The following is a 27,810-nucleotide window of genomic DNA, read 5'->3' as shown; positions in this document are numbered from 1 at the left end:
GGCCCGCGGCCGAGGCTCCTTGGCCGTGCTGCGCCCCCAGCGGTGACCGGTCGACAGTGGCGCCTGCAGGCCGCGCTCCGACGAGTCGTCCGGCGGCCGGCCGCGCGCCGCACGTCGTGCGGCTCACTGGGACACAAAAAATTTCGCACCGCTCCCTCCAGATCAACACACCATGGACTTTGGCCCGCTACGAGAGACGCTCAAGGTCGTCGAGAAGGTCTTCAAAGGCTCGGTCAAGGCCAAGGACGTGCTGGCCAAGGCCTCGGAGGCCCCGCCTCTGGCGCAGCTGGCGCCGCTGATCGAGCTCGAGGTGCTGAAGCTCGTTCTCGCGGCGCGCAGCCTGGCCACGATCGCCGGCACGACCGACGCGGAGCAGGTGCAGCTGGCAAGCGCGCGGCGCGAGGTTGCGCGGTCGCAGGACACGCTGATCCGCGTCCTGCCCCTCGTGCCCGTGGCCATCGACCGGGCGTACGCCGGACCAGAGGCCGGCCCGGCCCGCAGCGTCCGAGCCGTCCGGCGCACCGTCGTCGACGTCGGGCTCGAGCTCGTCGGCGCGCTCGACAAGATGCTGGCCGAGCTCGGCAGCAAGCCCGTGGACGACGACGACAAGCTGGTGGGCCATCTCGACAGCCTGTCGCTCGCGGAGGCCTCGGACGAGCAGCGGTCGGAAATCGTCAAGGAGTACGTCGCGGCCGCGCTGGCGGTCGGCAAGTGCAAGGAACTCAAGCGGCTGGACACGGCGCTGGCCCCCGTCGACGGGGCAATCACGGCGGCCGGCGCCAAGGTCGTCGCCGAGGTCGTGCAGCTGCGGCTGGCCGAGTTCCGGTCCATGGTCGGCGACGCGGTCGAGGAGCTCGAGGACTTTGTGGCCAGCGAGGCCGACTTCACGGACGAGCCCGTCTCGGACGACGACGAGTGGGGCATGCCCGCGTCGGCCCTGGCCGCGGACGAGCTGCGCCGGCGGCTGCCGCTGGCCCGCATGTGGCGCGACAAGCTCGTCCAGATCCAGGCGCTCTACACGGCGCTGGGCAAGACGCGGCTGGCCGCGGGCCCGCTGGCCGAGTGCTTCCTCGGCGCGAGCCCCGCGCCGGCCAAGCTGGATGCGATCCTGGCCGACGCCAGCGTGCTGGCCGAGCAGATCGACAACCTGGCGGGCATGATCCCCGAGGAGGACTTCGACGACGGCGAGGAGGTCGCGCTGCAGAAGACCATCATGGACGCCGTGGCCCGCATCGTGGCCACGGCGGCCTCGGTGGCCTGCGCGGACGACAAGTACCTCGCCTGGAGCGAGAAGTTTACGGTCGTGTTTGCCAAGGGCGTGCCGTTGGCGCTGTAGCTACGGGATTAAAAGTTGCATTGCATCGTGTGTACTGTATAGACCAATGTATGAATAAACCGAGACCGAGCGTGGCCGCATGACCAGGCATGCTGAAGAGAGCCGGCACCTGTGCCGGATGAGCCTAGGGGGCGGTGGGGGGCTGAGCGGGGGCGTTGGTGGCGCCGGGGGCTGGGGCGGCTGGGGCCGGGGCTGGGGCGGCTGAGGCCGAGGCTGGGGTGGCTGGCACCGAGGCTGAGGCCGAGGCTGAGGCCGAGCCGTCGGTCGCCCCGGCCGCCGCCGCAGCGGGCGCCATGCCCGTCGTCGCCTCCCGCCGCTGCTGCCGCAGCCGGTCGTCGATGAACCGGCGCCAGCGCGTCCGGGTCGCCTCGTCGTGCTGGATCGGCGCCGTCCGCTGGAGCCCAAACGTGTTGGAGAAGCTGTGCAGGCCGTGGGTGCGGCGCTGCTCGCGGCGCACGCGCGCCTCGTCGCGCAGGATCTCCATGGCAATGCGGCGCTCCTCGCGCGGCAGGAGCTGTGCGTTCCACATGTCCAGCAGCCGGTTCAGCCGGGAGCTCTCGACGGCCGGCACGGCCGCGTACTCCTGCTCGGTGTCGGCCGAGTCGGTGCTGGACTTGGCCAGCAGGCTGAGGTCGATCCGGCAGAGCGGGCACTGCGACGACGAGTTGAGCAGCCACGGGTCGACGCAGTCGACGTGGAACCGGTGGTTGCAGGGCAGCACGCGCAGCTGCTGGCCCGGCTCGAAGCTCTCGAAGCAGATCGGGCAGTCGTCGGCCGAGAAGTCGGCGGCGTCGACGGCGACGGCCGTGTGCGTGGTCTCGGAGGTGTGGGTCGAGACGGACGCGCGGCGGGCGGCGGCGGCGACACGGCCGGTGGCGTCGAGGTCGACCATCTTGATCTTGGAGTCGTCGTCGCCGGCCAGCGTGGGCGAGCGCGCGGCCGGCATCGGCACGCGGACGAGCGGGATCGAGTCCAGCACGGCCTTGGCCAGGCCGTGGGCCCGGGACGTCCGCTGCACGTTGCCGTCGGGCGTGGTCATGACCTGGTACCTCTCGGGGTGGCGGTGGGCGCGGATGGCGCCCAGAATGATGACGACCAGGAAGAGGCCGGTGATAATGCCGGTGATGCTGTAGAGGATGAGCATGGCGACCGTGGTCGAGCCGTTGCCCGACTTGGCCGCCGCCGCGGCCGTGGACGTGGCCGCGGCGGTCTGCTGCGTGGGCGTGACCGTGACCGTGGTCGCGCTGCCGACGATGACGATGGGCGTGGCCGTCGTGGTGGCCGTGGCCGTCGTGGTGGAGCCGGTGGCGGTCTCGGCGGTGTCGAGGATGCGCGTCTGGTTGACCATGACGGCGCCCGCGGCCACGCCCGGGTACGCCAGGATCGCGTTCTTGATGGCGCGCGCGGCCGACGTGGACACGGTCGAGAAGACCGCGCCGATGTTGTCGGACGACAGCGCGCTCGTCAGCAGCTCGCACAGCTTGGCCGTCTCGGAGTAGAGCACGATGCACTGCGGGTTGAGGTCAAACGCGCGCGCGACGTTGGCGGACGCGCCCGCGCCGTCGCACGAGATGTAGGCGATGCTCGAGTCGTTGAGCGTCGAGTTGGCGCCGGCGTAGGCCACCATGGGGCCCTCGAAGGTGGTGTTCTGGGTGAGACAGGCCTGGCAGCCACTTACCGATGTGCCCGACACGCGCGCGGCGTCGACGGTGAGCGGGTACAGGTACGCCGCGATCGCGAGCTCGGACCCGGCGGTGACGATTGAGACGTCGATCTGGAACGCATCCGTGTAGCCGGACGTGGCGTTGACCGGCGCGACCGCCACCGACGTGGACTGCGTGGCCACGCTGCTGGCGGTCGCGGACGACCGCGGGTTGTAGTAGGACCGGCTGGTGGCCGCGGCCGACGAGCCGCCGTCGACGGCGAGCGACGACCGGTCGGTGCCGGAAGTGGGCAGCGACGAGTAGAACGTCGAGTAGAGCACCGTCAGCGAGCCGGAGGAGGCCGAGACGGCGGCGATCGGCGATGCCGAGACGCCGAGGGCAAGCAGCCCGATCAGAGCGGCCCAATATCGCATTGCGGAGCCTGTGTCTGCGCCCGGCGTTGCAGGAGAGCCGTGGGGACGAGAAGCTGGTCGGCGGCGGTCTGGGTGTCCCTTTTTTTCGGCGGCCCTGGGCCGTCACGTGACCGGCGACTGCGCCTGCGCCCGCGATAAAAATAGATAAGTGGCCGCCGCGCGGCTCGGACGGCAAAATGTATGTTACTATGGACCGCCGCGCACGGGCGCGGGCAGGGCGGCCTGCGCCGCACAGCGTGCGGCTCGCGGGACGGGTGGCGGGCGGCCCGCGGCGGGGGCCGCGGTGAGCCGCGGTGAGCCGCGGAGTTACCCTGCGCGGGGCGGCGCCGCACGGCGTGCGGCGCTCTGCTGAGCCGCACGGCGTGCGGCTCACGCCTACTCGTCCTTCTTCTCCGCCGGCCCCTTGCGCATGACCGCCTCCAGCAGCTCGAACGCCGCGGCCACGCCCGCGCCCACCGGCGCGCCCGCCGCCGGCGCCGGCACCGTCGCCGACACCGACGGCGGCACGCCCAGGTTGTCGACCAGCATCGACTGGCGGATCAGGTACCGCTCGCGGCGGTCGACCTGCTTCGACGCGCTCTCCAGCGCGCTGAACACGATCGACACCAGGTACCGCACGCCAAAGTAGATGTGCTCCGACAGCAGCACGACCGACAGCAGCGTCCACGGGCGCGTGTTGACGATGCGCCCCAGGTCGGCGCCCTCGGCGCGGCCGGCGCCGGCGTACATGGCGACCAGCGACGACGTCGTGACCGAGCCGAGCCAGGTCAGGAAGCCCAGGTTGCTGCGTCAGCAGCGTCGCGCGCCCAACTTACTCGAGCCACGGCCCCACGGACTCGCAGTGCTCCGGGATCGGCCGCTGGACGTCCAGCGAGATCTTCATGGCGTCGCCGCGCAGCTCGATCCAGTTGTTGATGAAGCTGAACAGCGGCGCCAGCGGCCACACGGCCGAGAACATGGTCAGGTAGCCGAACTGGACGACCATCTCGCGGTAGTCCTCGTCGACGTCGTACTCCGGGAACGCGGCCTCGGTGCGCACGCGCCCCAGGAACGCGGCCTCCTCGGGCGCGTCCGCGATCAGCTCCTCGTGCGGCCCGGTGACCTTCTCCGACAGCTTGCGGGCCTCGGAGAACAGCCGGCGCTGGAGGTACGGCAGCATGGTCTCGACAAAGAACTGGATGAACTGGGCGGTGGCCGTGAAGTAGATGTACTGCTGGCGCAGGCGCAGCGCGTTGATGGAGAAGTCCTTGGACGTGACGGCGTAGTCGCCGACAATGGCCTGCACCGACGTCGAGATGAAGTCCAGGTTGGGCGCGACCAGGTGGCCGAACGGCAGGTAGACGTAGCCGGTCAGAAACAGGCCCATGTACGCCGTCAGGAAGTTGAGCACGAACATCTTCTGGGTCATGGCGGTCTCGTACCCGCGCTTGGTCTCGTGGTTCTCCCACTCGGTCATGCGCACGCAGAGCGCGCGGTAGAACGCGGTCACGGTGGGCACAAGCAGCGCCAGCAGCGCCGTCGGCAGGAAGACGAGGTACTGCTTCAGCGGGCCGTTGTAGAGCTCCGAGATGAAGATCTCGATCGAGAACACGACCGCCTGGACCGACATCAGGATCAGCCCGGCCGTCACGGCCAGCGGGATCGACGTGAAGCTCTTGACCGTGCGCTTCCAGGACGGGTAGTACAGCACCTCGCTGCCCGTGACCGGGTCCTGGATCTGCCGCTCGCCGCGGAACGCGGCCCGCGGCGTCAGCAGCTGCGAGCAGCCCTTGACGCCCCACTCGATGGCCAGCTCCTCCTCGCGGCGGCGCCAGGCCTCGACGAAGCAGACGGACCAGATGCACGAGATGATGGCGAACGACGGCGCAAACGCCGGCAGCATCACGTACGCGGCCACGCCGGCCACGGTCGGGATCGCCAGCGCCTGGAAGTAGAACTGCAGGAACGCAAAGTACATGCCGACCTTCTCGCCAAAGTAGTTGCGCAGGATCTGGAGCTCCTCGCGGTCGAGCATCCACTTGGTGGACCAGCGCTTGACCCATTGGCGGTCGAACTCGACGTCGTGCAGCGCAAAGATCGCGTCCACGCACTGCCAGGCGTTCTCCTGGGGCGTGAGCCCGAGCCCGCCCTCTTTCTCGGGCGCCGTGAGGAGCGCGTTGACGAGCCGGAGCCGCTCGGCGACGGAAAAGTCGGGCCCCCGGACGTCGACCTTGACGGGGCTGGACGTGCGCACGCCAAAGAGGTAGTCGCGGATCCTGCGGTCAGCGCGCCCGGCCGGCTACTTACTGCGACTCGTACGACGCGGCGGCGACGACGGCGTCCGGCGCGTGCACGAAGATAAAGAGCGCGCCGGGCCGGTAGTAGCGGCACGCGTACTCGAACTGCCGGCTCTCGAGCTTGCCGAGGAGGGCCTTGAGCGTGTTGGCGGCGGCGACGGGGTCCTTGCCGACCTCGAACACGATGACGACGTCCGACTCGAGCGCACCGGGCGCCTTGGCGGCGGCGGCGGCGACGTCGGGGCCGGCGACGACGGCGGCGACGGGCTCCGAGAGCACGCTGTCGGCGGCCGTGGGGGCGGCGGCGGCGGGCGCGGCGGCCGGCGCGGCGGCCGGCGCGGCGGCGGGCGCGGTGGCCGGCGCGCCCGCGGCCGGGGCGTCGCGTGTGGCCGTCGCCGGCCGCGCAGCCGGCGCAGCCTGCGCCGGCGCCGGCGTCGTCGACGGCACGAACGGCTGGAACGACGACGAGCGCGGCGACGGCACAAACGGCGCATTGCCCTCACGCGAGCTGCGCGACGGCATCGTCAGCGGCGGCAGGGTCTCGATCTGAGGCAGCTGCGACTCGAACTTTGGCTGGGCCTGTGTTTTGATGGGCGCCGGGGCCGGGGCGGACCGCACCGAGGCGCCGCGGCGCGGCGACGGGCTCTCGGCCGCCTTGTTCTTGCTCTTCCGCTTGAAGCTGAAGCCGTCCATGGTGGTGGGGATGGGGCAATTGAGTGATCGTGGCCTGAAAACGCCTGGAGACCGCGCGTCGGGGGGTGCGCTCACGATAATTTCCGATCTGGGCAGGCACGGCCGGGCGATCGATGGCTAGCCGGAAGGGGGCGTGGCGGTGGTGGCGTGAGCCGCACTGGGCGTGGCGTGGGAGGGCGCGGGGTGGGGCGCGGGGTGGCGGTGCGGCGGCGGCGGGTGGCGGTGCGGCGCAGGAGCACCGGCGCAGGAGGTGCGGCAGGAGGTGCGGCGCAGGCGAGGCGGTGCGGCGCACGGCGTGGCGCGGCCGAGCCGCACCCCGTGCGGCGCGGCGCCGCGCCGCGCAGCCGCCTGTGGCGGTGCGGCTGCCGCAGCGCAGTGGCGGCCCTGCGTGTCGCACCATCCGCCGCGCTATGACGGAAGCGTGCGCCGCGCTAGGCGGCTGTCTCGGCTGCGGTGCGGCGCGCCACGTTGCCGGCCTGTTGGGCGTCGCACGCCGTGGCTGTGCGACGTGGCGCCGCAGCCCTCGCCCCCCGGCGGCCGCCCCGCCGCCGCCCGGCAGCCGCCCGGCAGCCGCCCGGCAGCCGTCGCCGGCGCGCGCCGCTGCTCCGGCCGCGGGCGCGCCCCGGCGGGTCGCAGCAAGCCGCCGGCGCGGCCGCGCGCCGCCGCGCGCACCGCAGATCGCGCGCGGCCCGCACCGCCCGCACCGCCCGCACCGCCACAGCAGTCATCGTGCGTAAGCGACTGATAGTGGCGCCGCAGCATCTGTGGCGCTGAGGTGTTTACTGTGGCAGTGTCACATGTAAACATCCTTATAACCCTCAACTGCTGCAGGCCACCTATCCTGTCCCCCATCGATCCACCGTGCGGCAATTTCCCTCTGCAGGCTTCTCTCGCTCGCGAGCGAACCCATCTTTCCGCCGACTGCGATCGCTCCTTCTGACCGCATCATGGACAACCCTTCAGACCAGGGTGTGGGGCCCGGCCAAAGCCGACGGCCGCCGCTCGGCCCCAGCACCGGGTCCACCTACAGCCGGTCGCGCGCGTCCGGCACCCAGTACCGCTCGTTCTCGGCCGAGGACGCCGAGGGCGAGGTCGAGCGTGAGCGCGGCTCCGCCGGGTCCACACACCGCCACCGGGCCGGCACGGTCTCGCGCAAGCGCGGCCGCGACAGCCACCGGCCGTCCATCTCGGAGGTCCGGTTCAAGGACGACGGCTCGGCGCGCGGGTCGTCGCTCCGGCGGCGGCTGGAGTACCCCGCCGGCGAGGACGAGAACCGGGCGGACGGCGCCGACGAGACCGGCGGCTCCGGCCCCGACGACACCGAGGGCGACTCGGGCTCGCTGACGCCGCAGACGCGGTCGGCCGGCGAGGACGACGAGGACGACTCGTCGGACGCCGTCAGCGTCGAGTCGTTCACGCTGCGCGAGCGGCAGGACGCCATCAACGAGTCGCACCCGTTCGGCATCCGCATCTGGAAGCCCGCGCTCTACAAGAAGGACCGGTCGGTGCAGCGGCTGGCCGAGGGCGACATCCACTCGACGCCCGGCAAGAAGGTGTCGTGGGTGGTCTGGCTGGGCAACTACGTCTGGTCGATCTTCTTCGGCTTCCCGCTGTGGCTGCTGTGCCAGATCTCGGCCGCGGTCTGCTTCTTCTTCTGGTGGTCGCTGTCGGCGCGCGAGTACGGCCGGTCGTTCTACGGCCTGGGCAACTACCTGCTGTTCCCGTTCGGCAAGTTTGTGCAGCTCGAGACGGACGCCCAGTACGCGCTCGAGGACGAGGGCGAGGGCCGGTCCATGGGCGAGTACCAGCAGTGGCGCCAGGCCGACGACCTGGAGCACGGCCGGCTGTTCTTCGGGCCCACGTCGCGCAAGCGCTCGGCGTCGGCGCACACGCACCACACGCACCGGCCGCGGCTCAGCCTGGACGCGATCTCCGAGACGGACTCGCTGCTGGGCCACGGCGCGGACGACGCGGCGTCGCTGGCGCCGTCGGCCATCTCCGACGGCTCCAGCCAGGCCTACTTCATCAAGCGCCGCCTCTTCGGCCGCGGCGAGTGGAACCTCGGCCGCGTGATCTTCTACCTGTGCTTCTACCTGATCGTCTACCCGATCCTGCTGGTCGCGGCCTCGGTCTCGTGGTTCCTGGTGTTCTCCATCCCCATGGCCCGCGTCACCTTCCACCTCTGCTCGCACCTGCGCCGCCACCCGCTCGCGCTGTCCTACCACCACGACGGCCCGTACTCGCGCACGGCCACGCCGGCCAACAGCTCGGTCCTGCTGTGCACGTACCGCGCCTTCGGCTGGAACTACTACAAGTACACCGTCGACGGCACGAACGTGTTCCTCATGAACCTCATGTTCGTCGTCGTCTTCACGATCTTCGACCAGTACCTGATCACGCACATCCTCGGCGAGCACACGCTCATCACCCGGCCCGGCGTCATCTTCGTGCTCTCGCTGTGCTCGGTGATCCCGCTGGCGTACTTCATCGGCATGGCCGTGGCCTCGATCTCGGCGCAGTCGTCCATGGGCATGGGCGCGGCCATCAACGCCTTCTTCTCGACCATCGTCGAGGTCTTCCTGTACTGCGTCGCCCTCACCGAGGGCAAGGGCCGCCTGGTCGAGGGCTCGGTCATCGGCAGCATCCTGGCGGGCGTGCTGCTGATGCCGGGCCTGTCCATGTGCTCGGGCGCGCTTAAGCGCAAGACCCAGCGGTACAACCCCAAGTCGGCGGGCGTGTCGTCGACGATGCTGCTGTTTGCCATCATCGGCGCGTTTGCGCCGACGCTGTTCTACCAGGTCTACGGCTCGTACGAGCTGACGTGCATGCCGTGCTCGGACAGCGACCGGCGCTCGTTCTCGCCGCAGTCGGTGGACTGCCGCCGCTGCAACTTCTACCTGGGCCCGCTGCTGAACGACGAGTTCTACAACAAGTCCGTCAAGCCGTTCAGCTACCTGTGCTCGCTGCTGCTCTTTGCGGCGTACTGCATCGGCTCGTGGTTCACGCTGCGGACGCACGCGGCCATGATCTGGCAGAGCTCGGCCTCGGCCGCGGCGCCGACGGGGCCGGCGGGCGCGGACGAGCCCGCGTACGCGCCCGCGCAGCACGCGCTCGGCCTCGACAGCGCCGCCGGCAGCCTGGCCTCGACCGCGACCGGCGCGTTCAAGATCCCCATGATCAACCAGACGCTGCCGGCGTCGGCCGCGCTCCTCCGCAACGACGCGCCGCCGCAGCGCCAGGACGTCCCGCTGATCGAGTTCCCGGCCTCGGAGGAGCTCTCGCGGCAGACGTCGCCGCAGCACAAGGCGCCCATGACCGACGCCGACGCCAACGTCGACAAGAAGGGCTCCAAGAAGAAGTCGGGCACGGTCAAGTCGCACGTCTCGGTCGCCGAGACCGCGCCGCCGGCCGAGCCCGAGCCCGAGGCCGCCGGCGGACACGACGCGCCCAACTGGAGCCGCAAGAAGTCCGTCGTCGTCCTGCTCGGCGCCACCATCCTCTACGCGGTCATCGCCGAGATCCTCGTCGACACGGTCGACGTCGTGCTCGACAGCGTCAAGATCGACGAGAAGTTCCTCGGCATCACGCTCTTCGCGCTCGTGCCCAACACGACCGAGTTCCTCAACGCCATCTCCTTCGCCATGAACGGCAACATCGCGCTCAGCATGGAGATCGGCTCCGCGTACGTGCTGCAGGTGTGCCTGCTGCAGATCCCGGCCCTGGTCGTGTTCAGCATCTTCAACTACAAGGACTACGAGATCCTCCGCGACTTTACGTTCTCGCTCGTGTTCCCGCGGTGGGACCTGGTCGTGGTCGTGCTGTGCGTGTTCCTGCTGTCGTACATCTACGCCGAGGGCCGGTCCAACTACTTCAAGGGCTCGATCCTGATCCTGAGCTACATGGTGGCCATGGGCGGCTTCTGGTTCAGCAGCGCAGCCGAGGCCGCGCAGATCGCCGGCAACGTGTCGCCTCAGGGCGCGTTCTTCATGCCGGCGTCGGTCCTGGCCGCGTAGGCCTTTGCATCCCGGACGGCCGCCTCTGTTCATATTGGCTGTCCGGATTGGTTGTGAATATTTGGGGTTCGTGATTGTTTAATGGGCGGCAGCCTTTTTGATGGACGGTGTAATAGCCGCGCGGCGGCGAGTTTTGGCATACGTGGTGGGCGGTGCGGCGGTGCGCGGCGGTGGCCGCCTGAGCCGCACGGCGCGCGGCGCGGCGAGCCGCACCGGGTGCGGCTGACCGCGCCGCACGCCGTGCGGCGCCGCAGTCTCTCTGTAAGATGTGTTATATAAGGCAAAAAACAAACGCCATCCGAATCCCATGCGTAGCGATCGTACATCATACAGCGGTCTCGGTCTCCAGCTTCGCCACCAGCTCCCGCAGCCGCGCCTTCTTCCACGCGAGCTCCTGGAAGAACTCGGCGACGTGGCCCAGAATCGTGCTCTTGCTGAAGCCGGGGCCGTTGCTGGCCGTGCTGGCGCCGCCGGCCGGCCCCGCGCGGTACTCGCCCGTGTCCTTGCGGCCGGGCTCGCCGACCGCGTGCTGCGGGTGCCGCAGCACCGGCACGAGCTCGCACAGCTCGTTGAAGCCGTTCTTGATCATGTCCCGGCGCTTCTTCTCGGACGAGATGTGGTTGGCGCGCTTCTGGGCCTCGGTCAGCGTCTCGCGCTCGGGCGCGTTCGACGGCGCGCGCCGCCGCTCGAGCGGCGACGCCGTGCGCGCGGCCGGCTCGTCCGGCTTGCGCTTGCGCTTCGCCCGGCGGCCGTCGTCGCTGCCGCTGTCGGGCGTGCCGGGGTCCGGCCGCGGCGTGGCCGCCATCTGGTGCAGGATCTCGCTGGCGCCGACGCCGGCCGGGCCGGCCTCTGTGTGGCGCCGGCCCGGCTCCTCCTCGTACGCCGCAAAGCCCGTCGGCCGGAACCGCGGGTCCGACCCGAACGCCAGGCTCCGCTCGCGGTAGTAGCTGCGCAGCAGCTCCGCACGGTCCTCGGCCGTCAGCTGGCCGGGCCCGGTCGGCATCGGCGGCCGCGGCGGCGGCGCCGTGCCGTACTCGGGCGCGCCGTGCGGCGGAAACAGCAGCATGTCGTCGTAATCGCGCAGGTGCGGGCTGTACGTCGCGTCAAACACGTCCGGCGGCGCGTCCAGCGCGTTCATCGGCGGCGCGCCAAAGTCGGGGAACTCGAGCTCCCCAAACAGCGAGCTCTCGCCGGCGGTGCTCGGGTTGAGCGCGAACCGGTCGAGGAAGTCGGTGTAGGCCTGGACCTCCTGGTCACTGAGCAGCGCACTCCCAGCCGGCGGCGACAGCAGCCCGTTCGGGAAGAGGTCTGCGAAAGGGGGCGTCGGCGACTTGAGCTCCTCGGCCGCGTGCGTGTAGACCGACATGGCCGGTCCGGGGCCCCCGCCCAGTCTTATATTGCTGGCGCCGGCGCTACCCGCGGCCCCGCGGTCCGCGCCGGCCCGCCCGCCGGCGTCTGTACCCCCGTGCACCGTGCCGCTGGCCGTGCCTGCTCGACCCGGCGCCGTCGGTCGCGGCGTGCTTGCGTGGACGTCGCGACGCCGTCTCTCTGGCCGTGGCTGCAATCACGGCGTGTTCGTGCTCTGGTCGGGCCTCTGCATCCACTGAGACCCGTTCCGGACCCGCAAAGACTGGTGTCTCCGCTCGTGTAAATCCCGCGGTACGTCGACGCCCTGGCGAGCTTGTCGTCACTAGACGTCGCGGAGCTCGAAATCATGTGCAAATGTTGTGGGGTTAGGGCTGTAAGGGCGCCCGATCTGGATGGCGCGGGTCCGCCCGGCCCGCGCGCCCAGTCGGGAAGCGGGGTCGGGTCCGCCCCGGCCCGTCCGCTGCGGCCGACCCGGGTCGCGCGGGCCGCGCCGCGCCGCGCCGCACGGACTGCGGCGCCGCGTGGCCGGCCCGCGCCCGCCGGCCGCACCCAGCCTGCCCAGACGGCCCGGCGGCCACCGCCGCGCCTCAGCCGTGCCTGCAGCCGTGCGCTGCCACGGCCGCCTACATGCGCTAGCCAGCAAATGCGGGGTCCCCCCGGCGCCAGTAGCGCCGGTGCGGGGCTCTCAAACGGACTGGTGGCGGAGCGGCAGCTGCGTAAGCGACGCACCGGCCCGGGCGCGTGCCTCGGCCCATCGCGCTCTCGTTCGGACGCTCGTTCATTGGCTACCAACAGCAAAGCTCTCCTCGCGGTCGTAAGACAGCACGCGCGAGAAGTAGTACGGCTTCTCGTGCGGCAGCGAGAACTCGAGCAGGTGGTCGGTGACCTGGTTGAGCGAGTAGAAATGCACCCAGTTGAGCCGGTTCTGCCGGCCGCGGCCGGCGCTTTTGATCTGGCGTCAGCACGGCCCGCGCGCGCACCTACCTCGAGCTCCTGCAGGAACACGTACTTGGCCACGGGCCCGGTCACGCGTATGTTCACGCGGCCGTCGATCGACAGCGACCACGAGCCCACGGTCATGCCCTTGAGCTGCGGGTACAGCGTGGTCGACGCGCCGAGCCGCAGCTCGGGCACGATCTCGGCCGGCTCCCGCGTCGTCAGCAGCCACAGCACCGAGCCGTCGTCGTAGAAGCGCATGTAGCGGTAGTACGTGACCATGTGGATCGGCGACGACCACGAGTCCGAGACGCCGTCGCGGTGGTAGTTGCACGTCGAGATGTAGACGCCGTTGAAGCGCACGCGCGGGCGCTCGAGGAACATGCGCCGCCAGTCCGCGCCGTACCTGGCAAACACCGCGGCCTCGTCGACGTCGTCGGTGTAGACCATGCGCGGGAACTCGCTCTCGCACAGCCGCTGCCACAGCGTGGTGTCGGTGTAGGCCAGGAACGCCAGCTTGCGGCACGTGTACGTCGTCCGCGTGAAGCCGGACAGGTCGGCCAGCGCCAGCAGCCGGAGCAGGTGTGTCAGCAGCTCGTTTGGCAGCGTCATCAGCGGCGACGGCAGCGCGTCGTCCTCGGCCTCGACGGCCACGTCCTGGTAGTCGGCCAGCACGGCCGCGCCGTCCGTCGACGGCAGCGTCGACGTGGCCTGCTTCTGCGACGGCTCGGCCGCCCGCGCCCGTCCGGCCGGGAAGTGCTTGTCTTTGTAAAGGTTGTCGACGGTCTCGTCGAGCCGGAACGCGCGCCGGTACAGCTTGAGCGCGTCCGCGAGGCTCCCGCTCTGCTCGCGCTCGACCGCGAGCTCGTACATGCGCAGCGCCTTGTCGGCCGAGTCCGCGTCCGACTGCTCGATCTCCTCCTCGAGCGCGGCCGTCGTGGGCAGCGTGTCGGCCGGGACCGCCACCGGCTTGGGTGCCAGCTCGAGCCGCGTCGTTCGCCGAATCAGCTCGGCCTCGTCCAGGCTGGCGTAGTTGCGCGCCGCGGCGGCGGACCCGCTCGCGCCGGCGCGCGCTGCCTGCGCCTCCGCCGCCCGCGTCTGCTTCTGCGCGGCCGCGCGCGCGCCGGCCGCTGCGCCGCGCCGGCTGTTGTTTTCGACCTCGCGCTGCCACTCGGCCCGAAACCGCTCGAGCTCGACTTCCTTGGCCGCCATCGTGCTGCTGCGCCTGTGGCCGTGCCCTGGGGACCTAATCGTCCGCGAGCGCGTCTGGAGACTGTCGTGTGAGCGGCTGTTCGCTGCCGGCGCCGTGGAGCCGCCAATCGCGGATCGGGAGGTCGCCGACGACCCACACCCGTGCGCCCTTTGCTCACCTATCGTGCCGCGTGTGCTGCTCTTGCCGCGCCCAGAGTTCGCCTGGACCGGGTCCAGGTCGCGAGCTGTCTATGTACGCCGATGGGTCACGGCTGGGCCGATACTGAGCGGTCGAGAGGAAAGACGATAGCCGCCGGCTGGAGATTGCGCTTGACTCGGATGTGCTCCCAACGCCGGATCAGCGGCGATCCACGCCGTGGTGGGGGCGGGTGCGGCGCGATAGGCGCACAGGCCGACGGCAGACGGCGGCAGGCGCTGCCGGCGACGGACTACAGGGCGGGAGGCAATTGCGATGGCGGGGGGATGGATGGGGTGGCCGGCCGGCCGTGGGCGGCGTGCGGCGCGGCGCGGCGCGGCGTGCGGCGCGGCGGCCCGCGGGTCGCGCGGGTCGCGCGGGTCGGCCCGGCGCGCGCGGGCCGCCCTGTGCGCGGGTCGTCGCGCGGGTCGCCGTCGCGCGGGTCGGGTCGCTCGCCGGCGCCGGCGAGCCGCACGCCAGCACCGGCCCCGCGTATCTAGGGTTAGGTCCCACACGCAACCACCTCGCCAGGTTCCCGCGCCTTCCAGTCGCACGCAAGCTTCCATCCATCGAAACGGTCCCCCGCTGCCATCGTCGCCAGCATGACCGTCCTCATCGCCCGCGAGAGCGGCATCAAGCCGTACTACACGCAGAAGATCGAGGAGACGGAGCTGCAGATCACCGAGAAGACGCAGAACCTCCGCCGGTTGGAGGCCCAGCGCAATGCGCTCAACGCCAAAGGTACGTCGCCGGCGCGCCGCGCTGACCGCAGTCCGGCTTCTCCGCGAGGAGCTCCAGCTGCTGCAGGAGCCCGGCTCGTACGTCGGTGAGGTGGTGAAGGCCATGGGCAAGACCAAGGTGCTCGTCAAGGTGCATCCCGAGGGCAAGTACGTGGTCGACATCGCGCCGGACATCGACATCAAGAAGGTGACGCCGAGCCTGCGGGTGTGCCTGCGGTCGGACACGTACCAGCTGCACAGCATCCTGCCCAACAAGGTGGACCCGCTGGTGTCGCTGATGATGGTCGAGAAGGTGCCGGACTCGACGTACGAGATGGTGGGCGGCCTGGACAAGCAGATCAAGGAGATCAAGGAGGTGATCGAGCTGCCGGTGAAGCACCCCGAGCTGTTCGAGTCGCTCGGCATCGCACAGCCCAAGGGCGTGCTGCTGTACGGCCCGCCGGGCACGGGCAAGACGCTGCTGGCGCGGGCGGTGGCGCACCACACCGAGTGCAAGTTCATCCGCGTGTCGGGCTCGGAGCTCGTGCAGAAGTACATCGGCGAGGGCTCGCGCATGGTCCGCGAGCTCTTCGTGATGGCGCGCGAGCACGCGCCGTCGATCATCTTCATGGACGAGATCGACTCGATCGGCTCCAGCCGCGTCGAGGGCTCGTCCGGCGGCGACTCGGAGGTGCAGCGCACCATGCTCGAGCTCCTCAACCAGCTCGACGGCTTCGAGTCGACCAAGAACATCAAGGTCATCATGGCCACGAACCGGCTCGACATCCTCGACCCCGCGCTGCTGCGTCCCGGCCGCATCGACCGCAAGATCGAGTTCCCGCCGCCGACGGTCGAGGCGCGCACCGACATCCTGCGCATCCACTCGCGCTCGATGAACCTCACGCGCGGCATCAACCTGCGCAAGGTCGCCGAGAAGATGAACGGCTGCTCCGGCGCCGAGGTCAAGGGCGTCTGCACCGAGGCCGGCATGTACGCGCTGCGCGAGCGCCGCATCCACGTCACCCAGGAGGACTTTGAGCTGGCCGTGGCCAAGGTGCTCTCGCGCGCGGACGAGGGCCAGATCTCCCTGCGCAAGCTGTTCAAGTGATCTTTGCATTTACGGATCCACATTGTACTTATATACACCTCCAATCGACAATGCTACTCGAGGATGCCCTTGAAGATCCCGTCGAGCAGCGGGTTGGGCGCGACCTGCAGCCGCTCGATCTCGGCCTTGACCTGCGCCGCGTACCCGGCCATCACCTGCTCGGTGTACGCGAAGCTGTGCGTCGTGTCGCGCATGTACGACACCGCGTAGTTCTTGATCAGCCGGTCCGCCGTGTGCTGCTTGAGGATGTTGAGCAGCTGGTCGTTGTTGCTGTTGGCCCGGATGCTGTGGATGATCGGGAACGAGAACTTGCCCTCGGTGAGGTCCTCGCAGTAGCCCTTGTTCTTGGAGTACTGGTCCGACTGCAGGTTGAGGTAGTCGTCGCGGATCTGGTACAGCACCCCGATCAGGTTGGCCAGGGGAACAAAGTCGCTGCCGTCAGCCTGGCCGCGCGCACACCTACAGCTTGACCGCGGACTCGCTCTGCATGAGCTTGATCGCCAGCCGGAACAGCCCGCCCGTTTCTGCGTCAGCCGGCCCACGGGATCACGTACTGTTCTGCACCATCGCCACGTACTCCTCCTCGCTCGGCACCGTCAGCGTGTCCCGCCAGTACAGGTCCAGGCCCTGGCCCCGGTGCAGGTTGATCATCTCCTCCGCGTAGATCTTGTAGACCTCGGCGTTGCCGAGCAGTGCCAGCTCCTGCAGTGCCAGGAAGTACACGTAGTTGGACGAGTTGATCGTCTGGGCCACGCCAAACACGCTGTGCGCCACCGGGTGCCCCCGGCGCAGGTTGGCGTTGTCCTCGACGTCGTCCACGCTGTCGTCAGCTCGCCCCGCGACCGACCTACAGCAGCGATGCCGTGTGCAGCATCGACACCGCCCGGTTGATGATCTCCAGCGACCGCTCGGGCACCTGCAGCCAGTGGTTGAACGCGTCCATAAACAGCTGGCGGATGTCCTTGCCCGGGTGCTCCGTCAGATACGTGTACGGCCCCAGCACGATCTGGCGGTTAGCCTGCCCCGCGCGCGCCACCTACCGACTCGTTGCGCGCGGACCAGCCGACCGCGCCGCTCTCGGCGGGCGTTTCTGCGCGCGCCTGCGCCATGCTGCTTTCGCCCTCGGTCATCTCGCGATCCGATCTGGTGTCTGAAGCCGTGTGCGATCTGCTCGTGCCACGTCCTGCGTCGTGCGGCTCCGCTCGCCTGCCCTGAAGCCAGCTATATCACACCGTCGCTTGCTGTCGACCCCGCCGTTATCTGACAGCTCACTGCTCGTGACGGTATGACGCAGCGAGCCCTGATTAGGGCTTTGTTGTTACCCGGCTATCGCGGCGCATAAAACATTTTTTCCCGCGCGTCCTTTGTCCCCCGTACAATTTAATAAAAATTTTCTCAGGTACGTCCCGCGCAGCGGCCGTCTCAATGATGAATCTTTGTCGCCCCAATCATAGAGCCTATGATGATTCGACTCCAAGCCAAACTCATCGGATTTCTGAACGAGACACACGCTGCGGCCGTGAACCCGTGCTAACGACAGGTACCCGCTTGTAGCGATGTAAGTGCCCACGTTGCTTGCTCGTCGCGGCTCGGCCGGTGATGAACAATTTCCATGCTAATCATGAACCTGATGATTACACTATTCGAAATACTCTGAGCGACGAGCAAGCAGCCGCACGGTCCGGACTAACGGTCGTAGATATGCGCGCGGTTGGACGCACGCTGCAGTCGTTCCCGCGATTGATCCGTACTAGCCCAGCGATGAGCACGCTCGCCGTGGACGCCGCGCGCGCGGCGGAGCTGGTGGACAACATCTCGGACGTGGCCGCCAAGGTGGCCGCGGCCGCGGCCGGCCGCCAGGTGCGGCTCGTGGCCGTGTCGAAGCTCAAGCCGGCCGAGGACGTGCTTGCGCTCTACACGCACGGCCACCGCCACTTTGGCGAGAACTACATGCAGGAGCTGCTCGACAAGGCGCAGACGCTTCCGGCGGACGTGCAGTGGCACTTCATTGGCGGTCTGCAGACGAACAAGTGCGCTGCGCTGGCCGCCGTGCCGAACCTGTACGCGGTCGAGTCGGTCGACACGGCCAAGAAGGCGTCCAAGCTGAGCGACACGCGCGCTGGCCTGAAGGCCTCCGGTCTCGGCCCGCTGAACGTGTACCTTCAGGTCAACACGTCGGGCGAGGACAGCAAGTCGGGCGTCGCACCCGACGACGTGCTTGCCCTGGCCCGCCACGTCGTCGACCAGTGCCCGGGCCTGCGGCTCGTCGGTCTCATGACCATCGGCGACATTGCGCGGTCCAAGGCCGCCGACGTCGAGAACGCCGATTTCAAGACGCTCGTGGCCATCCGCGACACGGTCCAGACCGCGCTCGGCCTGGACCTCGAGCTCAGCATGGGCATGAGCAGCGACTTTGAGGAGGCCATTCGTCAGGGCTCGACCAACGTCCGTGTCGGCACGACCATCTTTGGTGTGCGGCCGCCCAAAAAGACAGCATAGACATTACATAGACGGCGCAATGGATTAAGTGTTCTTTCGGTAGCATACATCACATGTAAACGGCGTTTGTGGCAATGCGGCTATATGCATGCGCACCTGCCCAATGGCCTCCGCAGAGCCCCGGTTGAGGTGCGTCCGGATGCGGCTATATGCCACAGCGGCTATATGGTCCGCCTGACAGGCAGCTACCCTAGACGGAGCCGCGGCCGAGGTTCGCGTGCCAATGCACCGGGCCTCCGGCGGTGACTCCATCGAGAGCGCACCCTGCGTGCGGCTATATGCTGCGGCTATATGCTCCCTGCCCGACGGGCAGCCGGCCGCGGCGGACCGCGCGGCTCGCGCCGCACACTGTGCGGCTCATGCCTACCCCATATGCTTTTTCTTCGGCCCGCGCTTCAGCGCGTCCACCAGCGGCGCCAGCAGCAGGCCCGGAACGGCCTCGTCCGTCGCCCGCACCGTCACGCGGTACATGCTCGCCTCAAAGTTCGGCTCGATCCGCACCAGGCACCCCAGCTTGGACCCGTCCAGATTGATGACGCCGGCACCGACCGTGTTGTTCGGGTTTGGGTCGACATGCTCGGAGACGCCCCAGCCGAGGTCGGCCGCGACCGACTCCTGGAAGTGCAAGAGCGCATCGCGCGCCAGGTCGGTCTCGCCGTGGGCGCGCGCGGCCTTGAAAATGCGCTGGGCCTCGCGCACGCCCGAGCCGATCTGCTTCCACCGCTTGAAGAATGAGTCGATGTCGAGCTCGACCGGGTCCATGAACTTATGCACAACCACCGGCAGCTTGAAGTACAGCGACTGCAGCGAGCCCGCGAGGTACGATACCTTGATCACCGGCGAGTGCTCAAACGGCGTCTTGGCCTCGACCAGCACCATCTGCTGCGACTGGCCCTGGGGCCGCAGCGTCGGGTCGGGGAAGTTGGGCGACGACAGGCTGAGCGCGTCGTCGCCGGCCGTGTTGAAGAGCTGCGTGGCCAGCGACGTGTACCGGATCTTGGACTTGTTGTTGAAGTAGAGAATCAGGCAGCCCATGTGGCCGCGGTACTCGGACCGCAGGCCGATTTGGATCTGGCTGTCCTCGTACAGCACGCCCTCGGACCGCGACAGCAGCCGCGTGAACCCGTACTCCCAGTCGGCCGAGAGCAGCTCAAACACGTTGAGCGACGTCGCCTGGCTCTCGTCGCGCGGGACGGTCGTGCTTGGTGTGGCCGCGAGCGGCCGCGCCGACTCGCTCAGGTTCAGCGACTCGAGCTCGTCCGAGGCCGCGTCGAGGATGTTGCCCGTCGTCGTGAACGCGCGCTTGAGCGGGCCGGACCGGTTCAGGCGCAGAGCCTCGCCCTCGGACGCGGCGTCCTTGCCGCCGATAAACCACGTCCGCTTGTCCTCCGAGAACGCGTGCTTCTCATGCAGCCGCGACAGCAGCACGGACGCGCGTTCCGGGAACGGCGGCATCTCGTCGCAGACCACCCGCAACAGCTCGTCGTTCGGCTGCGACGACATGACAAAGTACTCGCACGCGCGCTGCTGCAGCTCCGAGTCCAGGCTCTGCGTGTACGCCTGGAAGATCTGGAGCAGGTTCGGCTTGATTTCCGGGAACAGGTTGACGAACTTGACGAACGTCGACAGCAGCATGGCCTTGGTCGCCGCCGAGCACAGCGGGAACTTGTCCTGCAGCGCCACAAACTGCTCGATCGGCGAGTACCCGGGCGTGTCCACGATCAGGTGGCCGAACTCGCCGAGCACGTACGCGCCAATCTTGACCAGCGCCTCGTAGTACGACGGCCCCCGTAGGTAGTCCACGATGATCTGCGCCGCGTACGGCTGCAGCTCGTCGTTGTTGGAGATGACCTGGACGACGCGCTGCCAGACCTCCTCGGACACGTAGTCGCCCGCGATCGAAATGAGCTTGATGGACGTGTCCACGTACCACTTGTAGTCCATCGCGGTCTTCTCTGCGAGCACGGCGATCTTGATGACCATGTCCTCGCGGATGGCGTAGTCGGCCACCTCGAGGTACTTGAGCAGCTCGCCCACAATGACGCCGGAGTTGGTGTAGTCGCACATCGAGTACAGCAAGTCGAGGCCCTTGCGGCGAACCGAGATGTCGCGGTCGCGCAGCGAGTGCAGGATCGTCTCCTGGTGCTTCTTGACAGGCTCGAGGTCGAGCGAGCGCGCTGCCAGGTGCGCCATCGCGTCCAGGCCGAGGTAGCGCAGATTCGTCTCGCGCGACGAGATAAAGTACCCCAGCCGGAACGTGATCTGGTCCATGAGGTCGGCGTCGCACTCGACGTGGATCGCCACGTTGACGGCCTCGAACAAGACTGCGTTCTGGGCGTTGTTCTGCTGGACGTTCTTGGTCGGCTCGGACGCCATCTCGAGCACGCGCTTGATGACCTTCTCGATCATGTTCCGCAGCGGCGGCTCCTCCGGCGGCGGATAGTACTGCAGCAGCCGCAGGAGCTTGACCAGGAGCCACGGCGACGGCACGTTGTAGTACACGTGCTCGGCCGGCGACTGATGCTCGATCAGGATCCGCTCGAGCCGGAACGCGGCCTTCTGGAACGACCCGCGGTACAGCTCGGGCTTGTCCTGGGCCAGCGCCGACACGAGCGACGTGACCGAGATGGCCACGCCAAAGTCTGGGTCGTCCATGAGCGAGACGAGCCGCTCGGCCCATTCGTCAAAGACGACGGTCGGTGCCTTGCGATACAGCCGCAGAAGTGTCAACGCGGCCTTCTTCTTGGTGAAGTTCGACGACACCGGCGACACCAGCAGCTTGTGCACGTCCGGCCCAAGCTGCTCGGCCATCTCGCGGCCGCCGAGGTTGGCGATCGCGTGCAGCGCCAGACAGACAAACACCTCGTTCGGGCTCATGAGGTCCTTGCGGATGCTGTTCACGACCAGATTAATCATCACATGGTTCTCGTTCAGCAGCAGGCTTGTTGCCAGATACCCGATCTGCTTTTCCGAGAACTTGTTGGACGAGATCAGGTTGAGGGCCTCCAGATGGCCAAAGTCCACGTTCCAGCCCAGGATGTAGATGTACAGCAGCTGCGATCAGCGCGGCCGGCCACACACGTACCTTGCACACGTATTTCTTCTTGTTGTAGCCGTTCAAGTTGGCGTCTGCTGTCAGTAACACTCGTGCGGCCACCGACCATTGAACTTGTTTCTGGTGTCAGCTTGCGCGCAGTCGTACGTACCTGATATTGGCCAGCTCCTTGTTGATGCGCTTCTCCTCCAATTCGCGCGCGCGGGCGTTCCGCAGGTCCGCGATGAATTGGACGAGGCCTGGGTCAGCGTGCGCAGCGGACACGTACCTCTCATGGTCGACATGGCGGGCAACTATCAGCCGAGCTGAGGGGGCGCGTTCGATCGGATCCGACGGGGCTTCGCCGGCGTGCGGTTTCGTGAGACGGGGCAGACAGCGCTTGCTCGGCCCAGAGAGCAAACAGACGCGCCGGGATGCAAGCAGCTGTGTTTCCAGTCACGCAGCAGTGATGGAGAGCGGATGCGCCGGATGCCAGGAGGGCGGTGGTGGGTGTAGTCGCGCGGTTGAAGCCGGGTAACTGTATGGCGCGCCGCACTGTGTGCGGCGCGGCGGCGCGGCGGCGCCGGCGCCGCGGGCGCCGCGAGGACCGCCGGGCGGGCGGGCGTGTGGCGGCGCTAGTCTGGGCCGCCGCGGCGCAGCGCCGGCTGTGCCGCGTCGCCACAGGGCCAGGCCCACAGCGTACGGCCCCACACGTGACGCCGCCACCGCAGGATATTTGTCAACCGAACCTTTCGGTGTGTTTTTAACAAGGTTTAGCCACAGTTAACTCCGGAAGCCGAATCCCGCTGTGACGCAGTGCGTAAACTATGTGACTTGACCCTCACGCTCGTGACTTTAGGACATTCTTCTTTACTATGGCGCCCCCCGGAATCGCAAAATCGCTCTCGACCCCCCGACCGTCGCTCGAACGACCCCTGTAGGTACGTGCACTACCGTAGGCTGAGATGTCGTGCGCGGCAAGCTGTATGCCACTTTTAGGGGTGAAAACGGGCCGGTCTGGCACAGACCCGCGCCTAAAAGCCGCGGTGTAAGCGCAATCTGGGCCAGCGCTCGGTTTACACCTCGTCGTGCCGGCTCGACGGGGACCATGTGGAACAGAGGCCGGGTAACCATCATTGTTGCCCTCGACGGGTATTAACCCGGCCGCGTGGCAGGAGTGATGAGATGGGTTTTACCCAATTAGGCAAGGTCTGATGTGGTCGCGGCCCAGCGCCCGTGGCCGGGATTCTGAAAAACCTCTGTATTTTAGGGCTCTTTTACTATGGCGCCGATTAGCCTAACCCCACTATTATGTGACCCGCCCCCGTCACACAGTACTGTTTTTGTGACTTGGGAGCGATGCACCACTAATATCAAAATGACAGCAACACTCTTGTTCAACCCACACCAACTGCTTGGGAATTCTCCACCGATTCTTGGCCGACTCCGACCGTGTGGCCACTTGTCCGGTCCGGAACGATGGCGCGAGTTCCGATCCGGAGCCCCTGCCGACGCCCGATTGCGTTCGAGACCACTACTGCGCTTTTAAGCCATATCGGTCTCAAATGGGCGCGCGCCTGAGCGCGCCCGGAAGTGTAGCTCGTGTTTTTTCTCCACAGCCTGGCCACCATCCTGCTAGGAATAATTTGGGCCACGCCACGGTCACACCTGGTCTACCCATTAGCCATTGCCTGCCCGGAGAGGCCCTGCCGGGGCTGTTTAGAGCCTGGACGCGCTCCGCGCGATCGCTGACGCCGTCGCGGTCGTGTGCGAGATGCGACGCATGCGTCGGCGAGTGCTTTATACCCTGCGAAGGAGAATTTGTGCCACACCGGCTGCCCAACCCCGCTGAAGATCGCTTGCGGCGGCCCGTAGACATGCTGTGGCTTGCTCTGTTCAACGTTCAGAGCGCGCGTGTGCGAACAGACCACTCGCGGCTTGTTTTTTCCATAATTTACGCGCCGGACGCGGAACTGGCCCGAGGACGTGCCAGATCCTGTCAACAAGCTGCGACTGCAGCTGGCTGGCAGTACACGGAAGCAGGAGACATTTCTGCTAGGTCGCTGTTCGTGTCTGACGTGCCTGGACCCTGGCCGTAGGTCACTGTTCCCCCGCGATTCACGAGCTTCTCCAATGACACCGCAGTGCACTTTAAGACGGTGCGTTTTTCTGCTACAGACGCGCCGGCTCGTGGCATCTGTGCTACGTGCCTGTAGACGGTCTCTACTCTGCTCCGGGCGTTCGCGGGCCGCATAGGCATTATGCCTGGGCTCATAAGGATGCATCTCGCCGATCTGAGCCCTCAGCCGTACGCATCAATGTTATCAGCGACGCACACGATGAGCGCAAGCCTGCCGGAGTGCGCTGGCCACGCTCTGCACGCGCACACCTCTGCGCCGGTATGCGCCGCACGGTATGCGGCTCACATTTGCGGCCCTTATCTCCGGCCGCCCCCACTGACGTCTGTGGCCCCACGACGCCGGCAAGATCAGAGACAACACGATTCGTGGCCGCAGCACCCAGCCTCGCTCGCTTCAAGGGCTGACCCCGATGGATGATGTATCGGGTTGATGGCTCGGTTATCGCACCATAGGCTTAACTACGGCGTTCCGCCAACCCCTGAACCCGCATGCGGCTCAGTCACCTCACGCACCGTCCCAGCTCACATACCGTCTCACTCACGTTTCCGGCTGCCACAGCCGTCTTAGCACCGTCGTCGCTCTCGTAGCTCCAGACTGTCGAAGCGTGGTTTTGATTTTCCGGGCCTTCCCGACTGCCAAATTGCGCAATCGCACCCAGCCGTTACACCACTCACTAGTTCTCGGTAGCCTGCCGAGCGCGACTCATCGGCCAGACCAAGATCAGGCACACTGGCAGCCATCGGCGCCGTCGTAGAGTGCGTCTCGAGCGCGGCTCGACACTGGGGCGTTTTAGGCTCTACATGGCCCGTGAGGAGCCGTCAACTGCCGCCGGTCGCTGGCTCGCTAGCCTGGCCTACTCCATCTAGTCCTGGCGCAATCCCGCCTGTCCGCCGTCGGGCGCCCGACCGCGCCGGCTCTAGGCCGATGCGGCCAGCGTCGCTTATATTATTCCTGGCTCCTTTCCCTCTTTGTTATCTCATCCACTCTCCTCTTCAGCCACGCCCTGCGCCTCTGTCGCCAGCTGCCCAGCCCAGGCTGAAGATGATGCGTACACGGCTTCCCTTTAGACCGAGTGATGCTATCCCGGTGCTATCTACGCCATTCTGTCTAGGGAAGAATCTAGGCAGAAATTTTCGTCAGCTATCTGTGCCGCTGGCTGGTGGGAACTCTAAACCGATTGGTGGCCTCCCAGCGTTAGGCGCAATATCTTATAAATATTCCCGACCATCGTCCAACTTTGCTGGTATTCTTCGTTCTCGACCGTTCAGCTCGTGTTGTAAGTACCGCCGACGGACGAATCGGCCCACGGCCTGGCATCCGTGCCGACGGCTGATGGCCGCAATTGCGCTCCTGCGGGCGAGCAAAGGCTGACGGCCAGGCCCTCAAAGAAGCTCTAAGAACCCCACATCCACAATGTCCGCTCTGCCTTTCGGAACTGCCGCGTCTGCCCGGCTCGCTGGCAAGACCATCCTGATCACCGGTGCGTCGTCCGGCATCGGCCGTGCGACGGCCAAGGAGTTCACTGCCGCTGCCGGTGGTGACGTCAAGCTTATCCTGACCGCCCGCCGTGACAACCTGCTGGCCACTGTCAAGGAGGTACGTGTGTGCGCGGACGTGCTGACGGGCGCAGGAGCTCGAGAAGGCGTTCCCGAACGTCAAGGTCTACGTGACCAAGCTCGACGTCCGCAACACTGCCGAGATCTCGTCGTTCGTGAGCAGCCTGCCCGAGGGCTTCAAGAACGTCGACGTGCTGGTCAACAACGCGTAAGTGTGGCGCCAGACAGCAGCTGACGGTCAGCGGCATGGTCTTCGGTACCGAGCAGGTCGGAGACATTGCCCAGAACGACATTGAGGTCATGTTCCAGACCAACGTCTACGGTCTGATTGCCCTCACCCAGGAGATCCTGCCGCTGATGAAGGCCGCCGGCAAGGGCGACATCATCAACATCGGCTCGATTGCCGGTCGTGAGCCGTACATGGGCGGTGCCATCTACTGCGCCACCAAGGCCGCCGTCAAGTCGTTCACCGAGTCTCTGCGCAAGGAGCTCGTCTCGACCCGTATCCGCGTCATCGAGGTCGACCCCGGTCAGGTCGAGACCGAGTTCTCGGTCGTCCGTTTCCGCGGTGACAAGAGCAAGGCCGACGCCGTCTACGCCGGCGTTCAGCCCCTGATCGCCGAGGACATTGCTGAGATCATCGTCTTTGCTGGTAAGTGAACTGGCGACCAAGCTGACCCCAGTCTCTCGCCGCGAGAACACCGTCATTGCTGACACCCTGGTGTTCCCTAACCACCAGGCCTCGGCTCTGATCATGCACCGCAAGCTCTAAATAGTATCTAATATATTGCTACGATCGTGCTTATTAAACGACGTAGGGCCTCGCGCATTTGGCGGGCTCAGGGCCTGGCGCGAAGAGGCTAGCCACCGCATTCCGCCGGGTCTAGACAGCCGGCAGCTACCGGCGCCCTTAGAAGCCACTACGCACGGCCGATGCCAAGTGCAGGTGTCATAAGTAAATGAGGATGAATTAAGAGTTTACACTTATGTACAAGAACAATCCCAACCGGTTATGCATACGCTTATTCTCCACCTATTTCATGTTGGTGAAGTCGATCTCGCCGTCTCTGAGAGCGTTCTCAGACTGCGAGCGCGAGCAGGTGCACTCGTTGGCGCGGCGCTGGCCGCAAGAGCAAGTCTGACCGCCCACGGTGTTCTCGGTGGCAGCCTTGCTGCAGACACACTTCTGCGCAGGCTGGGCACCGCACGAGCATCTGGCCTCCTTGGCGCAGACGCATCCTCCCTGAGACTTTCCACAGCAGACCATTGTGATTGATTTAGTGAAGATTGATTGAAAAGCTGGTGAAGCTGGTTTGAGTAGAAGAAATGATTGTTTCTTTGATGTCTAAGAACAGAGAAACCGCTGGCTACTTATAGATCCCGGCAATGGCAGATAGAACACGTTGGGCTCTTTCGAGGTTGCCTGATTGATCTACCACGTTGGTGGCTTTGGCGAAACGTCACAAAGACGAACTCTAACCAGGCAGATGATCGGGTCTGCTGACAATTAGGTCTGCTGTGATTGGCCCAATTATGTTGATTACCCGGACTTATTAAATCTGGCCAATAATAATGAGGCTATTTCGCCTCGCTGACCTTCCCAATTAGTTAGTGCCAGCGCCTGCGGCGCTCATGGCCGAGTAATTTGTCAACATGACACATGGGCTGGCCAATAGTTGCCACGCGAATAAGCAGACTCATAGTCGACCCTGGTGATCCGGGGAACTAGTTTAGCAAGGACCCAACCCAATACTACAGCCAGCCTCTTAGGTTGGAGCAATTATGTCTCAATCTCGCAATTGTGCCTCTCTGTGAGCGTCCACTGGCTGCCGAGCGGCGCACGAGTCAATTGTGCTGCAGTGCAGGCACCGTAGATCATTTTGGAAGCCAGTCGCCCGGGCCACCGAACGGTGCTTGCCGAGCAGCCGACAGCAAAAAAATCGCTTAGACCACCGGCGAGACACGTCGGAAAAAAGTTAAGCCTCACGGGGGGCTCGAACCCCCAACCTTGAGATATCTTGCTTAAGAGTCTCACGCTCTACCGATTGAGCTAGCAAGGCAGGCTTTGACTGTAGCTTCCGACTACGCGTGAGCTTCTCAGGTCGCGTACAGGCTGGCCGGTCTACACTACGCTGAGCGGCCCGCGCTGCAACAAAACGAGCAGCGTGGACGCCAGAAACTCTTGTATGACCAATGGACCACAAGAGCTACACGCAGCGGAATACCTACACGCAGCGGAATACCTACACGCAGCGGAATACCTACACGCAGCGGAATACCTACACGCAGCGGAATACATCGACCGCGTACGGCGTAGTGTGGTGTGACTTGCCGTGCCAGATCCTGCTGCTGAGCCACAGAGGCAAATCACATAAGGTGACACGAGTCATGCAAAAAAAAATTGCAGCACTCACGATTCCAGCGTGGTCTCCCACCGCAGTACTAAGTGAGCCCACTGAAGTTTAACTGGTGTTGATCGGACGGGGAACTGTGCTTTCTTCAGGGTATGGCCGCAACTGTAATCTGTGATCTGCATGGCAGTCTTGGCCAGCAGTCAAGCTCGGTCAGCAGCCGCTGAACATCAGACTCCCCTGACCCAGGCATTGTAGGCCAGGCACCCCAGCCCGATCGGCGAACAGCAATCTAAGTCTCGATTGGATGCTAATT

The 27,810-nt window shown here is 66.5% G+C and overlaps 12 protein-coding genes and 1 non-coding gene across 13 annotated transcripts; 5 read left to right on the top strand and 8 right to left on the bottom strand.

Moving 5' to 3' along the window:
* Window positions 1-112: 112 nt before the first annotated feature.
* Window positions 113-1,399, top strand: V1510DRAFT_420832 (uncharacterized protein). Its single transcript, XM_066934517.1, has one exon. The coding sequence runs from the start codon at window positions 173-175 to the stop codon at window positions 1,334-1,336; it is 1,164 nt and encodes a 387-aa protein (XP_066787582.1). The 5' UTR covers window positions 113-172; the 3' UTR covers window positions 1,337-1,399.
* On the bottom strand, window positions 1,338-3,277 carry V1510DRAFT_420829 (uncharacterized protein). The gene has a single exon (XM_066934516.1). It carries the CDS (start codon window positions 2,961-2,963, stop codon window positions 1,461-1,463), a length of 1,503 nt encoding a protein of 500 aa, XP_066787581.1. The 5' UTR covers window positions 2,964-3,277; the 3' UTR covers window positions 1,338-1,460.
* A 511-nt stretch (window positions 3,278-3,788) lies between these two features.
* Window positions 3,789-6,211, bottom strand: V1510DRAFT_368512 (calcium-activated chloride channel-domain-containing protein; the record flags this gene model as incomplete). Its single annotated transcript, XM_066931359.1, has 3 exons — window positions 3,789-4,197; window positions 4,229-5,668; window positions 5,700-6,211. 3 exons carry the CDS (start codon window positions 6,209-6,211, stop codon window positions 3,789-3,791), a joined length of 2,361 nt encoding a protein of 786 aa, XP_066787580.1.
* A 995-nt stretch (window positions 6,212-7,206) lies between these two features.
* On the top strand, window positions 7,207-10,593 carry V1510DRAFT_420825 (Sodium/calcium exchanger protein-domain-containing protein). The gene has a single exon (XM_066934515.1). The coding sequence runs from the start codon at window positions 7,330-7,332 to the stop codon at window positions 10,393-10,395; it is 3,066 nt and encodes a 1,021-aa protein (XP_066787579.1). The 5' UTR covers window positions 7,207-7,329; the 3' UTR covers window positions 10,396-10,593.
* Window positions 10,522-12,065, bottom strand: V1510DRAFT_216815 (uncharacterized protein). Its single transcript, XM_066930479.1, has 2 exons — window positions 10,635-12,065; window positions 10,522-10,546 (listed from the first exon to the last, which is right to left on the bottom strand). The coding sequence occupies exon 1, from the start codon at window positions 11,759-11,761 to the stop codon at window positions 10,721-10,723; it is 1,041 nt and encodes a 346-aa protein (XP_066787578.1). The 5' UTR covers window positions 11,762-12,065; the 3' UTR covers window positions 10,522-10,546; window positions 10,635-10,720.
* A 283-nt stretch (window positions 12,066-12,348) lies between these two features.
* V1510DRAFT_420821 (uncharacterized protein) lies at window positions 12,349-14,383 on the bottom strand. Its single transcript, XM_066934514.1, has 2 exons — window positions 12,748-14,383; window positions 12,349-12,715 (listed from the first exon to the last, which is right to left on the bottom strand). The coding sequence occupies exons 1-2, from the start codon at window positions 13,909-13,911 to the stop codon at window positions 12,542-12,544; spliced, it is 1,338 nt and encodes a 445-aa protein (XP_066787577.1). The 5' UTR covers window positions 13,912-14,383; the 3' UTR covers window positions 12,349-12,541.
* A 262-nt stretch (window positions 14,384-14,645) lies between these two features.
* V1510DRAFT_431448 (P-loop containing nucleoside triphosphate hydrolase protein) lies at window positions 14,646-15,975 on the top strand. Its single transcript, XM_066935435.1, has 2 exons — window positions 14,646-14,827; window positions 14,859-15,975. Exons 1-2 carry the CDS (start codon window positions 14,689-14,691, stop codon window positions 15,911-15,913), a joined length of 1,194 nt encoding a protein of 397 aa, XP_066787576.1. The 5' UTR covers window positions 14,646-14,688; the 3' UTR covers window positions 15,914-15,975.
* On the bottom strand, window positions 15,905-17,176 carry V1510DRAFT_420818 (isoprenoid synthase domain-containing protein). The gene is made up of 5 exons (XM_066934513.1): window positions 16,954-17,176; window positions 16,765-16,919; window positions 16,468-16,733; window positions 16,377-16,437; window positions 15,905-16,345 (listed from the first exon to the last, which is right to left on the bottom strand). The coding sequence occupies exons 1-5, from the start codon at window positions 17,041-17,043 to the stop codon at window positions 15,967-15,969; spliced, it is 951 nt and encodes a 316-aa protein (XP_066787575.1). The 5' UTR covers window positions 17,044-17,176; the 3' UTR covers window positions 15,905-15,966.
* A 115-nt stretch (window positions 17,177-17,291) lies between these two features.
* Window positions 17,292-18,454, top strand: V1510DRAFT_420815 (uncharacterized protein). Its single transcript, XM_066934512.1, has 3 exons — window positions 17,292-17,312; window positions 17,454-17,471; window positions 17,613-18,454. The coding sequence occupies exon 3, from the start codon at window positions 17,615-17,617 to the stop codon at window positions 18,410-18,412; it is 798 nt and encodes a 265-aa protein (XP_066787574.1). The 5' UTR covers window positions 17,292-17,312; window positions 17,454-17,471; window positions 17,613-17,614; the 3' UTR covers window positions 18,413-18,454.
* V1510DRAFT_381462 (Adaptor protein complex AP-2 alpha subunit) lies at window positions 18,416-21,963 on the bottom strand. Its single transcript, XM_066931643.1, has 5 exons — window positions 21,736-21,963; window positions 21,619-21,706; window positions 21,574-21,587; window positions 21,498-21,541; window positions 18,416-21,466 (listed from the first exon to the last, which is right to left on the bottom strand). The coding sequence occupies exons 1-5, from the start codon at window positions 21,749-21,751 to the stop codon at window positions 18,776-18,778; spliced, it is 2,853 nt and encodes a 950-aa protein (XP_066787573.1). The 5' UTR covers window positions 21,752-21,963; the 3' UTR covers window positions 18,416-18,775.
* A 1,094-nt stretch (window positions 21,964-23,057) lies between these two features.
* Window positions 23,058-23,941, bottom strand: V1510DRAFT_216637 (uncharacterized protein). Its single transcript, XM_066930478.1, has one exon. It carries the CDS (start codon window positions 23,729-23,731, stop codon window positions 23,120-23,122), a length of 612 nt encoding a protein of 203 aa, XP_066787572.1. The 5' UTR covers window positions 23,732-23,941; the 3' UTR covers window positions 23,058-23,119.
* A 612-nt stretch (window positions 23,942-24,553) lies between these two features.
* V1510DRAFT_420804 (uncharacterized protein) lies at window positions 24,554-25,954 on the top strand. Its single transcript, XM_066934511.1, has 5 exons — window positions 24,554-24,863; window positions 24,966-25,183; window positions 25,218-25,351; window positions 25,386-25,795; window positions 25,827-25,954. Exons 1-5 carry the CDS (start codon window positions 24,629-24,631, stop codon window positions 25,913-25,915), a joined length of 1,086 nt encoding a protein of 361 aa, XP_066787571.1. The 5' UTR covers window positions 24,554-24,628; the 3' UTR covers window positions 25,916-25,954.
* Window positions 25,955-27,122: 1,168 nt separating this feature from the next.
* On the bottom strand, window positions 27,123-27,203 carry V1510DRAFT_t202. Its single transcript has one exon. It is a non-coding gene; the product is annotated as a tRNA-Lys (tRNA).
* Window positions 27,204-27,810: the final 607 nt, after the last annotated feature.

Source organism: Dipodascopsis tothii (genome assembly GCF_038497935.1).
Source record: "Dipodascopsis tothii strain CBS 759.85 unplaced genomic scaffold V1510scaffold_27, whole genome shotgun sequence".
NCBI classification, from domain to species: domain Eukaryota; kingdom Fungi; phylum Ascomycota; class Lipomycetes; order Lipomycetales; family Lipomycetaceae; genus Neoaidaea; species Neoaidaea tothii.
The sequence above is the reverse complement of the archived record's forward strand: the minus strand, read 5'-3'. Positions and strand labels throughout refer to the sequence as shown.